The sequence below is a fragment of the Canis lupus genome, chromosome X (genome assembly GCF_011100685.1).
Source record: "Canis lupus familiaris isolate Mischka breed German Shepherd chromosome X, alternate assembly UU_Cfam_GSD_1.0, whole genome shotgun sequence".
Classification (NCBI taxonomy): Eukaryota; Metazoa; Chordata; class Mammalia; order Carnivora; family Canidae; genus Canis; species Canis lupus.
The window spans coordinates 9,245,384-9,259,232 of record NC_049260.1 but is presented as its reverse complement, the minus strand read 5'-3'; the positions used below and the strand labels follow the sequence as shown (position 1 = coordinate 9,259,232).

At 47.8% G+C, this 13,849-nt stretch overlaps 1 protein-coding gene across 4 annotated transcripts in view; it reads right to left on the bottom strand.

The window, feature by feature from the left end:
- Positions 1–9,673, bottom strand: part of PRPS2 (phosphoribosyl pyrophosphate synthetase 2) — a 45,338-nt gene extending 35,665 nt beyond the window's left edge. For 2 of the 4 annotated variants that reach the window (XM_038586824.1, XM_038586825.1), the window contains exons 1-2: positions 9,460–9,673; positions 1,619–1,802 (exon numbers count right to left, since the gene is read on the bottom strand). In XM_038586824.1, coding sequence (XP_038442752.1) covers positions 1,619–1,802; positions 9,460–9,581 — 306 coding nt within the window. In that variant the 5' untranslated portion in view covers positions 9,582–9,673. Of the gene's footprint in view, positions 1–1,618; positions 1,803–4,507; positions 4,857–9,459 lie in introns of those variants that run through there. The other 2 variants (XM_038586823.1, XM_038586826.1) reach the window with 2 other exon arrangements.
- Positions 9,674–13,849: the final 4,176 nt, after the last annotated feature.

Below are 13,849 nucleotides of genomic sequence, written 5' to 3'. Positions count from 1 at the left end.
ACTTGTTTTTGTGCTGCTTGTGAGCTAATAATGGTTTTTGCATGACTAAATAGCTGGGGGTAGGGGGGGTAGGGGGGCGGGGGAGGATCAAAAGAAGAACATTTCATGGCACATGACAATTACATGAAATTCACATTTCAGTGTCCACAAAGAAGTTTCCCTGGAACACAGCCACACCCGTCATTTACATACTGTGTCTTTGAGATACAAAGAGAATTCAGTTGCTGCCAGAGACCAGACCCCCCTTTACATAAAGTGTGCTGATCCCTTCTAATCTATATAGGGTAAATCAAAACTCAATTGCAGAACAGAGTTCTGGAGATCCAATTTCGAATGAGAAATTAATTAACTGACAGCTGTGTTCAGCATGGGGTATGGACACCACACCTGAAGAGGCATTAAAATTTAGGGGGGCCTTGGTATAGGCATTCAAATTTGTAAAGGGATTTTCTTCCACATATGAGGGAACCTTATATGCTGTTTGGAAATTTGTGCTGTTTCAGAAAACAGATAAACAGATAAACGGAGGTGAAGCGAAGGAAGCTTTTCTCACGATTAGTCACCACATCACAGAACAGCCATGCGTCTTGTCAACTGGCAGGATCTGTACGGAACCCAGCTGGATGTCTATCTATCCATAAGACATTAAGCAGATAACAGCTGAAGAGTTGATCCCTATCGTGGTTGGAGTGATATCCCAACACTCATCCACCCATAACCTTGGAATGTGACCTAATTTAAAAAGAGGTTTTTTTCAGCTCTAAGATGAAGAACAAAACGGGATCACTCTGGATTAGGATGGGTCCTAGCCAATGGCTGTCCTTTTATAGAAGAGGAGAGCACAGAGACACAGGGAAGAGGGCCATGTGGGGAAAGAGGTGGGGATGGGAATGACACTACCAGAAGCCGAGGAATGCCAGAAGGCACCAGAAATGAGAAGCAAAGAAGGCTTCCCCCCAGAGTCTTCAGGACTACCACCCTGACCCCTTGTTCTCTGATGCCCGGCCTCCAAATTGTGACACGACACGTTTCTGTTGCTTTAAGCCACTTCGGTGTGTGAAAAATGCAACACATATTAACTTCGTTCTTCTTGAAAGGTTCAAAAGACATAACGGTGTATTTCTAAAATTCAATTTGTGTTTTGAGAGAACCGTAGATCCGGATGCAGTTATAAGAAACAATTCAGAGATCTGGTTGCGCCTTTACCCAGTTTCTCTTCATGGGTAACATCTGCAAAACTATAGTACAGAATCACAACCAAAATAGTGGCAGAGACAGTCCCGTGATCTGATTCCACTTCCCTAGTTTAAGGTACTCAGTGGGTGGGTGGTGTATTTAGTTCTACCCACCACCATAAAGATACACACGATTTCATCACCAGGGCTATATGGTCTCACATCACCTGCAAAAATATGCCTTGTCTGTCTCTCTAAATACTCACATGATGGCTAGTTCAAAGACAAATCTTTGAAAAGCCAAGATGAGAAAACTTATTTATGCGATCATGAAAAAAGAAAGCAAACATTTTTCAGATATTCTGAGTTGGAATCTGGAGGAAAGAATGTAGATGTTAGTTAACCCAGAGCAGGTTCTTCCAACATGACCCCAACTCTCATACCTTGTCCTTCTTATCCTGTCGGGCGTATGGAAAACACGGGATGACGGCAGTCACCCTGGATGATGACGCGATCTTGCAGGCGTTGATCATGATGAGGAGCTCCATCAGGTTGTCATTGATTTCTCCACAGCCGCTCTGGATGATGTAGACATCTTCGCCCCTCACGCTTTCACCGATCTCGACGCTAAGAGAAGGAAAATACCATCCGTTAACGGTCAAGTATGTCTGTGTTTTGGCGGTCCCTGGGAGCGCCACCAGGTGTGCCAGGATTCACTGGATACTAGGATTTACCACAGTGAGAGGATATAGAGGAAAATGAACAAAGGGAAAAAGGGCAAGGAGCAAAATCCATGGGAAACCCGATGCAAGCTTCTAAGAGTCACCTTAAGGTGGAGTCACACAGGCTGAGCTTAATTCCCCCAGCAACCAGCCATGACAGTATGCTTGAGGTGTTGTCCACCAAGGAGCTCATCATTGCCCAGGCCACTACTGGGGGTGCTGGTCACATGGGCTCCATCTGCCTAGCACAGACCAAAATTCCAGACCCCAGGCATTCCACATTAACCACATTGTTTCTACAGTTAGGGAAGAGTCAGCCGATCCCTATCTGGGAATGGCGGGAACCCTTCCAAAAACAAAGCTCCCGAAGGCCAGCTGAGGACTACCCCGCAGACCTTTTTCATATAGGAGGGGATCTTATATGCTCGTTAGAAATAGGTCTCAGTCCTGTTATATCAACTTCTTTCTGGTCAACGGTAGATTTTTACTTTAATTATTAAAGTTACATAAACACACTGCTTCAAAAATTCAAGTCGTTCAGTAAGGCTTGTAACAAACACTTCAGAGGCAACCAATTTCAATCTTGCTATGGTTCTCGGGCATTTATCTTCAAGTCTCCAACTAGAACGTTTCTATTGCTTCATCTTGAGCTTTCGTTGTAGGCATCACGTGTTGATTTCTTGCTACGCAGATGAGGACCTAACTACCCCCCACCTCCTCCCAACACTTGCATCCCTTGCAGCCTTCTGGTCTCACCACCATCCCAACATAGATCAATCTTCTAATCGAATAGGATGCCTACTTTTAACCATGTGATATTTAGAGCTGAGCCATAAACTTACATTCAAATTTAGACTTCCCTTTTATACACAATTTTTGGTGGTTTGTTTTCTCTGGAGTATATTATCCTACCTTTTCACCTGCTGAGTTTTCTAAGTAGTGAATACAAATTCCAGCCTAAACACTGGGCTAAGGACAATCTACATTCCCACCACGACAGGGGCCCCAAGTCCAATCTCTAGCTCACTGCCCTGCCCATGTTTCCTCCCAGTCGCTGGCTGACTGGGGGTGTGTGTCTCCTGTCCATGCACAGATGCCTCCTGGAGAAGCCCACTGCCCTTCCCCTGCACTCAATTTCCCACCTTCAGTGTCCTCTTTTTTGCTGTACTTCTTTGTTTCGCTGGTTGGCATCCTCTAGTAACTTTTGAAAAGTAAAGAGGAGCTTCAAAAGTCTTTGAAAACTGCATGTTGAAAAATTTCTGTTTTGTGGGCATAGAATGCTGAGTGTTCAACATGAGAGCAAGCCAGCCCATCCCTGGCATGTACCTTCCATGGGAAGCAAAAAAAAAATGCTGTGTGCAGGGGCAGGTCCTTCCCAGAGTACTGCCAAGAACTAAGGAGACCTTCAGCTGCTCTGTTACCATGTGCATTTTGAAAAGGCTAATTTTGTTCCAATTGATATATTAGGAACAATTCGAGCATAATATGAATTTTACATTTGCTTACACACCACCTTTCATCTGGAGATAAGAATGTAGAACACTGCACTGCACCCAGCTGAATGGAGGAGCCAACTTAGAAATACTCCCACACCAGGACCACAGCCACACCCACCCACATCTGGTATCACCATTTTCCACATGACTTCGGATCACCCACCTTTCATCGCCTCACAAGAGCCCAAAAGCTACAGCCCTTCCAAGACCCACTTCCATAGGAAGCTGTCGGTCTTCTTCAATGGAAAGTGCCATACTTACTACAGAGTCTATGTATTTTTTAAACCTGTAGTATTTGTAAAGTGTTTTACCATTTCTATTATACTCCCATCTTTTAAAAATAAGTTACTGAAGAGGTTTGATGTTGTGCCCCCAATCCTATTTTTCCCATAAACCCTGTGGTTTTTATTGTATGATTTTGCATAGCATGATGGATTTTTAGGAAAGCAATAAGTCATATTATAGTACGACTGGCTATAAATGGGCTCACCCTAAAAAATATAATGAATCTTATTCTAAAACTACAAGGGAGGTACATAAGCAATTGCCCTTATCTCTCCTACTATCAGAAGCCAATTATACCTGATGACACTGTTTTATCAACAGAGCCAATTATTTCTACAAAAACTTTAAAATGAGTTAACATTTTGGATACCATGCAATAAGTGTACTGAATCAACAGAAGCTTCTAACCGACTTCAACCAGAACACAAAAATGGAAGTTTTTCAAGTTGAACTGATCTGAAAATGAGTTTTGGTAAACAGTGGGTCATAATTTTTTATGTTCTCTGCTATGAACGGAAACAGGATGACGTCACCCTCAGGATGAGAGAGACTGAATTCTATACACTCCCTCCTATTTTGAGTTCTAAGGAGCTAAATGTAATTCCTTTGTGAATATCCTATCAACTGGGGAAAAAAGTCCATTTGGAAATCGCAGTATCACATAGCTAGGAGCTGACAATCCACAACCCACAAGCTGAGAATGACGATGTAGGCAGAATGGTCCCACAAAGAGGTCTAGGTCCTAAGCCCCAGAACTTCTGAATAGGTCAGTTACTTGGCAAAGGGGAAACAGGCTGGCAGGGAGAATTAAGGTTACTAACCGGCTGACCTTAAAATAGGGAGATTTTCCTGGATTATTCAAGTTGGCCCGTTGTGATCACAAGGGTCCTTAAAATGGAACAGGAAGACAGAAGACGTCAGAGGAAGCGATATGAGGTCTGAAGCAGGGTCGGAGAGGTGCTATATTGTTGGCTTTGAAGATGGAGGAATAAATCAAGGACTGCAGGCAGCCTCTCCAGCTGAGACAGGCAAGGGAATGGCTTCTGCCCTAGAGCCTCCAGGAAGGGACGCAGTGACCCATGACAGACTGCTGACCTACCCAGCTGTAAGACGCAGCAGCAACAGAGGACGTGGGGCCCCCAAGCTGGAACTATTTACTGCCTGGCCTGCCTGTTACAAAGAAAATTTGCCAGCCTCTGGCGTTATGACCGTTTATCCCCAAAGACCTGCTTCTTTGACCTATTTTTCTTCAGGAACTTCAGTCCCCTTATGATTAGCAGTCCAGCAGAGGATGGAAAATTCTATCACCATGGCAACTTTTCCCCCAAAGCCATTCCTGCTTCTACTCATAAAGATGATCACGACTGATCTTTCTTGTAGGGCCTCTTAAAAATTGTGGCCAGAAGGCAGCATCCATTTGTTGTTCAGATGGAGAATCTTCACAGATCCCAAAATAAGAAGGCAGATGAGTTTATCTGACTTAACAATGAATGGGTGTGGTAATTAAAAGATGGCTGCAGATGCTTTAAAACTTTTCCCATCAAGAAGTAGAGTCTAAAAAAAAAAAAAGAAGTAGAGTCTAGGGGTACCTGGGTGGCTCAGTCGGTTAAGCATCCGACTCTTGGTTTCGGCTCAGATCACGAGCTCCACCTTGGGCTCTGTACTGAGTGGGGAATCTGATATTCTCTGCCTCTGCCCTTCCCTAGCTTGTGTGCTCACTTGCACACACTCTCTCTCTAAAATAAACCTTAAAAAAAAGAGAAAGAAGTGAAGTCTATGTTCCCCTTCCCTTGGATTTGGGAGGAGTCTGCTTGACAACAGAAGTGACAATGCACCAACTTCAGGCCCCAGACCTTACCAGACTGGCAGCAGCTTCTTCCTGTCTCCCATGCTCTAAGGAAGCTCAAGCAGCCCTGAGGAGAGGTACTGAGGTTCCTGGCCAAGCTCCCCGGCAAAAGCTAACACCAACTTACCAGCCAAGTGAGCGAGCCATCTTCGAAGTGGACCCCCCAGCCCCAGTTAACTGTCCCAGGTGCCATCACATAGGACACTGCCCAAACTGCACCTTTGTGAGTCATATACACAATTGTTGTCTTAAGGTGTTAAATTCTGGGGTGATTTATTACACGACAGAAACCAAAACTTTGGGTCTTTCAGTACAGCTAACCACTCTGTGGGCAAGTTAACTGACCAGGATAAAATGTTACAACAGACTTTCAGACACCTTCATTGCGGGATTTCAGTGGTCTACAGTGAAGCTGGTGCAGACATCTCTCTGCATACCTAAGACGATTCAGAGGTGTGCCTGGGTAGCTCAGGTCATGACCTCAGGGTCCTGGGATGGAGCCCCATGTCGGGCTCCACACTCAGAAGAGAGTAAGCTTGTCCCCCGCCATTCGTGCTTACTTGCAGTCCTTCTCTCAGATGAATAAATAAAAAAATAAATCAGTAAAATGATTCAGAGATGAGAAGGGAAAATCAGGAGGCCCTGTGTCTGATTACGTGGTGGTGCTTTAAACGTGAGGAATGGGGACTCCTGGGTGGCTCAGCGGTTGAGCATCTGCCTTTGGCTCAGGTTGTGATCCTGGGGTCCTGGGATCGAGTCCCGCATTGGGCCTCCCACAGGGATCCTGCGTCTCCCTCTGCTTGTGTCTCTGCCTCTCTCTCTGTCTCTTATGGATAAATAAATAAAATCTTAAAAAAAAAGAGTGGGGAATGGCCACAGGGGGTGGGGGGTGGTGGGTGGTAGCTGGCTGAGTCGGTGAAGCATGCTACTCTTGATCTTGAGGTTCTTAGCTTGAGTCCCACACTGGGTATAAAGATTACTTAAAAATCAAAACTTTAAAAAAAAAAGTAGGGAATGGAAGGAGTGACGACCAGGAGACATGAAAGCAGATTTCTGGTCCTGGCTCAGGGGAGAGGTTCAAAAGGGGCCTCTTAAATGTACTGAGTCCATTTTCTCTTCCTTTTACCCTGTTTCTCATCTCTAGGACCACACAGTAAAAAAACAGGTCATTAGGACAATACCTAGTACAGAGAGGACTGTTTATAAAAATCAACCTCTGGACCTAGACAGATCATAGGAAAGAGAAAAGTCAGGAAGAAGCTAAACTGTTATATTCTAAATATTAAAAATGTATAATGTTGGGGTGCCTTGCTGACTCAGTAGAGCATGTGACTCTTGATCTCGGCGTTGTGAGTTTGAGCCCTACCTGAGGTATAGAGATTACTTAAAAAACAAAACAGGGCAGCCTGGGTGGCTCAGTGGTTTAGCACCGCCTTCAGTCTAGGGCGTGATTAGGAGCAGACCGTGATAGTTCAGTGTATACAATTATAATCTCATTGGGATCCCTGGGTGGCTCAGGGGTTTAGCGCGCCTGCCTCTGGCCCAGGGTGTGATCCTGGAGACCTGGGATCAAGTCCCACATGGGGCTCCCCGCATGGAGCCTGCTTCTCCCTCTGCCTGTGTCTCTGCCTCTCTCTCTTCCTGTGTCTCTCTCATGAATAAATAAATAAAATATTTTAAAAAACAAAACAAGGGCACGAGGTAGCTCAGTCAGTTAAGCATCCAACGCTTGATTTTGGCTCAGGTTATGACCTCAGGGTCCTGGAATTAAGCCCCACAATGGGCTCTAGATCAGCTCTGGGTCTGCCTGTGATTCTTTCTCCCTCTGCCCCTCCCCCTGCCCACATGTGCCTTCACATGCACACTCTAAATAAATAAAATCTTTGAAGAGTGAATTGTTAAAAAACAAAAAAACATATACTGTACTAACTATTGTTAGTCTGTGACAAGCAATTGCCAGACTTCATGCTGAATGGTTTTTGAGACCTCAGGATTTCTAGTTATCAGGTGGTGGCTATAAAATACTCAAAACCAAATAAAACAGAGTTAAAACAAACACGCAATTGTATTTCAATGTCTCAATGAGTTCCAGCCAACAGTACATACAGTATCTTGGGCAGAAATGCAACAGTAACATCTCTAAGCTGGATTAACTCTGCTCCTGGAGCACCAAAGGACTGCACTGCCCTGGGGAAACAGGGAAGACCAACATACTTGCTTTCAAAATCTACTTCACCCAGAAATTTCTCCTCTAGTTACAGGATGCCACCTGGTGAACAAAACCTCGTATCCCATTCTCCGTCTAGCTGCTGAAGCTTGAATAGGGCTGGCCAGATACAACAACATTGACACCTAGCTATAGTAGCCTTTTCCAGAGCCCTCCACGCCATCCTCCCAGACTTCTGTATTAAACCCTTCCTGCAAAGCGGAAATCTTGGCAAGGGCCGCCCGCACATCTACCACCTGTTACTCATTCACGAGCGATCTCTCCTTGCTGGCCTTATCAACAGGACTGTCTGTGTGGTGATTTCCCACCTGGAGGAAGGGCTGCACATAGCCTATAAAGCTGACTCTAAAACACCATCCTCCCCAGATGTATTAATATTCATGAACTCCTCAGCGTCTAAAAAATTTCTGTCTACTCCAAAAGTCCTCAAGGTCTTCTCCCTCGTTTTTTCTTTTCTTTTTTTTTAAAGATTTTTATTTGTTTATTCATGAGAGATGCAGAGAGAGAGAGGCAGAGACTCAGGCAGAGGGAGAAGCAGGCTCCATGCAGGGAGCCCGACGTGGGACTCGATCCCAGGACCCCGGGATCACGCCCTGGGCCGAAGGCGGCGCTAAACCGCTGAGCCACCCAGGGATCCCCTCTCCCTCGTTTTCTTCTGGAAATGTTTAGTTCCAGGCTTCACATGTACGTCTGCGATCCGTCTCAAGTTAATTTCTGAAACAGTGGGAAGCATGGATGGGTTTTGCTGTCGTTTTGGCAGCTCGCTCCGCTTGTGGAAAGTGGTGGTAGCCCTGGACCTGTGCCAGAGCGAGAAGTGATCGGTAACCGCGGGCGCGCTGGATCCTTCGGGAAGGAGCTAAATAGGAGCTACTTGAAACTGGTTCAGAGCTTTGTGGACTCAGGCAGGTGGAAACCGGAGCCCGTCCCGCTTGTGAGGCGGGCCGCCGGCCTGGCGACCGCGGCTGCTGCACCGAGACCCGGGTGGCAGTCACGCTGGGCCACGGCCTTGCCCTGGACCCCGCCGAGGCGCACAACCACGACGATGATGAAAGCCATCAGCTTTGAGGCAGAAAAATTCGAGGAAGCCCCGGGAAGCAGCACGTGCGCCCGGGCGCTCTCACGCTCCGTAAAGGCTCCGCACCAACACGCCCTGCGGGTAAGCCCGCGGGCTGCACCCCGGCTGCTGGGGACTCACCCGGGGGCTTGGAAAAGGCCCCCGCCCCCGCCCGCAGAGCAGAAGCTCCGGGGCAGGGAGGGGAAGCGGCTTTTTAAACGGCCCCCAGGTGAATCCGGCGCGCGGCCCGGGCTGGGGACGTGGGCGGAGCCGTCGGTCGCACGCCCGGGGCTTGGGACCCGCCCGGAGGGGACCGGGAAACCGGACTCGCACGCCCAGGGCCGTCCCTAGCCGCGTGCCCTGCACCCAAGCGGTTCCCGCCGGCGGCGCCCACCTCGCCCCGACGCTGCGGGCGCCCCGAGGTCGCCCTTCCGGGCCAGGGGCCGCCCTCCTCCGCGTCTCCCGGGCGCCGCAGCGGTGGCGCGGAGGCCGCGTCGTGAGCGTCCCGCCCCGGAAGGGGGAGCGGGCGGCCGCGGAGTGGTCCCCGGGGGGGGAGGTGGCGAGGTGCAGCGGGGCGACGGTCCCCGCCCGGCCCCGCGGCAGCGCGCCCAGTGCCCTCCCCGGCCCGGCCCGGCCGCCGGCGCGGCCCCCCACCTGGTCTCCTGGTTGCTGAACTTCTTAGTGACCACCTTGCCCAGTTCCAGGCCCAGCCGGTCGGCCACGCGCTGGGACAGGTCCTGGTGCGAGCTACCGCTGAAGAGCACGATGTTGGGCATGGCGGAGGCGGCGGTGGCACCGGAGGCTGCGACGCGAGCGGGAAAGCGCGGCTGTCGACCAAAGGAGGAGCGCAGGGGAAAGGAGCTGGAGGGGGCGGAGCTGGAGGGGGCGGAGTCGGGGCGGGGCTCGAGGGGGCGGGGCGGTGGAGCGGGAAGGCGCCGCGGCGGGACCGGAGAGGGGCGGGGCTGGAGGGGGCGGGGCTGGAGGGGGTGGAGTCGGGGCGGGACTCGAGGGGCGGGGCGCAGGAGCGGGAAGGCGCCGCGGCGGGACCGAAGAGGGGCGGGGCTGGAGGGGGCGGAGTCGGGGCGGGGCTGGAGGGGGCGGAGTCGGGGCGGGGCTGGAGGGGCGGGGCGGAGGAGCGGGAAAGCGCCGCGGCGGGACCGGAGAGGGGCGGGGCTGGAGGGGGCGGAGTCGGGGCGGGGCTCGAGGGGCGGGGCGGAGGAGCGGGAAAGCGCCGCGGCGGGACGGGAGCGGGGCGGAGCTAGAGGGGGCGGAGCTGCGGTAGGACGGGCGGCAGACCGGGAGCACTTGACCCCGTTCTTGACCTTTCTGCCCTGCCTGGAGGTGCCGGACTAATTGGACACCGAGGGAGGGTGCAGGAGGAGGCGACCGACGTGCCCGGCAACCGCAAGCGACCCCTCGACCCGGAATACCCCAAACCCATTGCAGACGACCGGTGTGCAGCTACGGGGGGCTGCAAAACTGCGGCCCGCGGGCCAGGTGCCCGGCGCTGCCTGTTCCTACCGGAGAGCTAAGCATTGCTTTGACACAAGAACCTTCGCAATCTGCGTGATCACAGCTGTACGACGTTCGCAACCCAATTGAGAAAAAAAAAATCCCCTTCAAAAAACAAACACAAAAACCCCAAAACCCTTTCCTCTCATTAGTGGCTGTGTACTGCAAAAAGTTGTACCAAATTATTATGTTTTGTCAATAAAAATGTTGCAAACATGTGTTTTCTCTCGTTATGGAAGTACCTACATAATAATCTCTCCATTTTGCTTTGTAGCCCACAAAGCCTAAATTATTTATTATCTAGTCTTGAGTCAAAATTATCTGATGCCTGAACTACAGGATTACCCTTTGTCCTTGAAAAAGCCAGGATGCCAGTGGCCATCTGAGCCCTGACCACAGATGGAGGGGCAAGGTTGCTCTCCTTAATGACGGTAAATTGGATCAAACCAAGCCTCCTCCATATTCCTCATTTGTAGGTACCCATCCGGCCAGCTTTGCAACTTCCTGCCTTTTGGGTTCTCAAACGCCTGACCCTAGGGACCTCACCCCCAGCGCCCCAACTCCCACCAGATGGTCCCCAGTCACAGCTCTCCATACCCCTGCAGCGGGCTGCCTTCCCCTCTCTCCGGGCAGGCCAGAGCAAAAAAAAAAAAAAAAAAAGGTTTTCTCAAGCAAATGCAGTCCTAGAGCCAACCCTTGTGCACAAATCAAATGTAGGGGAAAGGAATGTATTACGTGGGAACGGAGGACCAGCGTGTTAGTGATGCTGGCCAATTTAATGCTTCTCAATGACAGCAGATTAAATAGGTCAGATAAATGGCTGGGCTTTTCCTAAAGTTGCCAAGAATTGGCCGGCCATCCACACAGAAGGCCACTTGCAGGTCAGTTGTAGCCCACTGTAACCTGACTTCATATTATTTGGATTTGGGTGATTTCTGGGATTATTCATGCAATTCAGATTTTTCATCCAGGTCCATGCACTTTTCAAATTTGATTACCTAGCACACCAAGTGTTTCTTTAAACTGAATCGGCCCGCTTACCAAAAAGCTGTCCAGAGCACCAATTCTGGCAGCGTTTCTGCCCCTTTTTCATTCTTCCTGGAGACGTGTATGTGCTCTATTATTAAAAAAGAAAAAAAAATCCAACCCTACTTGCAATGATTTATTATCTATGTGTTTTACAGTTAATTACCATAGCAATGAGATTTATACTGATACTCAACCATATGTCTAAAATTATTGAATGAGTCTGCTAATGTAATTATTTTTAAATTCTCCTAATAAAATTTTCTACTAACAATATTACTGTAATTTTTATGTCCTTAAAATTTTTCTCATAGACAAGCCATATACATGTTCTTTTTAGTGGGAAAGTTGCTTCTCCTTAGCATGGCAGAGCCATGGTTCTTTGGTAACAAAACTGACGGACTCTATTATACAGTAGAAGTTAAAGCGCCTGGTCCCTGAGTATGTTAATGGGCCAGGATTTGGAAGCTAGGGTTGAGTTCTCACAAACCATGACCTCAATACTACCAGGGAGAAGCAATATCTAGGTTGGGGCAACTAACAAGATGGTCATTGGCTCAACACTCTGATGAGTTACTAGGCTTAAATGCTGCGGGTAAACAAGGAGAAAAGTACCACTGGGATCGTCTAAGATCACCATGAGTAGCAGATGCCCAGAGAGCTGGCACTGGCACAAGTGCAGGATTAAAAGAGCAGCTGTAGGTGATTTCATTTAAGTGTGAACACTTTCTCTCCAAAGCCCTTTACTTTGACCCAAAGAATCCAGGTTGTTGTGACAAAACCTTGGTCTAGAGCAGATTTCTCAACCTTGGCACTATGAACATTTGGGCTGGGTAATTCTCTGCGCTGGTGCTGTAGTCTCTGCAGACATTGCCAAATGTCCCCTAAAGAGTAAAATCACACCCGCTTGAGAACCACTTGTCTGAACGAACCTCTGTCCCGTTCCTCCATGTGGGGTTTTCCTTAGGGCTCTTTGGACTTCCTCCCAGAATGGCCGCAGGGTTCCAAGAAGGAGTGTTCCAAGAAGATAAGCCTCAATGAGCAAATACCGATCAAGCCTCTAGTATTATCACATTTGCTAATGTCCCACTGGCCAAAGCAAGTTATGTGGCAAAACCAGTATCAGTATGGTACGGGACAGTATACGGGCATCACTACTAGGTCCACTAGTCCACCAACCGTCTACCACGGTGTACTTCTTGGACAGAATGTAGAGTTGAGAGAGCCTCCAGGAAAATGGAACACATGTACAAAGACTCAAGACTCAAGTGAAGAGAACGTATGCCATGTATATATGGGATCTCAGATTTTGGACATGATATAAAATATTCATTATTTTGAGATAAAATGTTTGTGGAGAAAATAAAAATAAGATATTTCCAGGGAGATCCCCGGGTGGCGCAGCGGGTTAGCACCTGCCTTTGGCCCAGGGTGCGATCCTGGAGACCCGGGATCGAATCCCACGTCGGGCTCCCGGTGCATGGAGCCTGCTTCTCTCTCTGCCTCTCTCTCTCTCTCTCTCTCTCTCTCTCTCTGTGTGTGACTATCATGAATAAATAAATAAAATCTTAAAAAAAAAAGATATTTCCATTGTTGGCTTCTGCCTTCACCAACTCATCAATAGGGCTGATAGGAGAAAATATTGATTTGAGTTGGTGAATAGTTTCACATCGTGCATCCCCCACAACTCTTAGCAAAGATCTTTGTAGATGGTAAGAGCTCTCAATATTTGCAGAATGAATTTATTCTCAACAATCTCAGGGCTGAGAAATGGAAGAAATGGCCCAAAGTGAGATGGCTAATAAAAGGCAGCAAGGGAATCAGAATGCAGGCCTTCTAACTCAGTTCTTCTCTCTCCAGAACAGTGATGTGCAAAAGAAGTATAATGCAAGCCACATATGTAGTCTACACCTTTTCGTAGCCATATTTTAAAAAGAGTAAAAAGAAACCAGTGATGTTATTTTAATGACACACTTTTATTTAACCTAATATGTCCCAAATGTTATCACTCCTACACGTAATCAATATAAATTAATTAAAGGGATATTTTGTATTATTTTTTTGTTCCCAGGCCGTCTTTCCAGTGTATACTCTACACCTATACACATACTCTACACCTATAGCACATCTCAATTTGGACTCACTATATTTCAAGGGCTCAACAGCCACATGTGGCTAGCAGTTGCTATGAGAGTGGGAGTTCTAGAACACTGGTTCCTAAGAGCAGTGCTAAGACACCTTGATGTATCCATTCTATTGTGTGTTTTTTTTAGGAGTGTGGCAAATAATTTATAGCTGGTTGTAAACTGCAAGAGTTTATAAATAATTTAGTTTAAAATGCAAGTTAAAATAAATACAAGCAAAAAAATAAAATAAAATAAATACAAGCTTATTCCTGTATTACTGACATTATCACTTATAACCAATTTTTTTGTGATTTTTATTTCTATATCATTTCCTTTTACTTTCTATCATTTAAAGAAAAAAAATTGTTAATAAAGAAGAG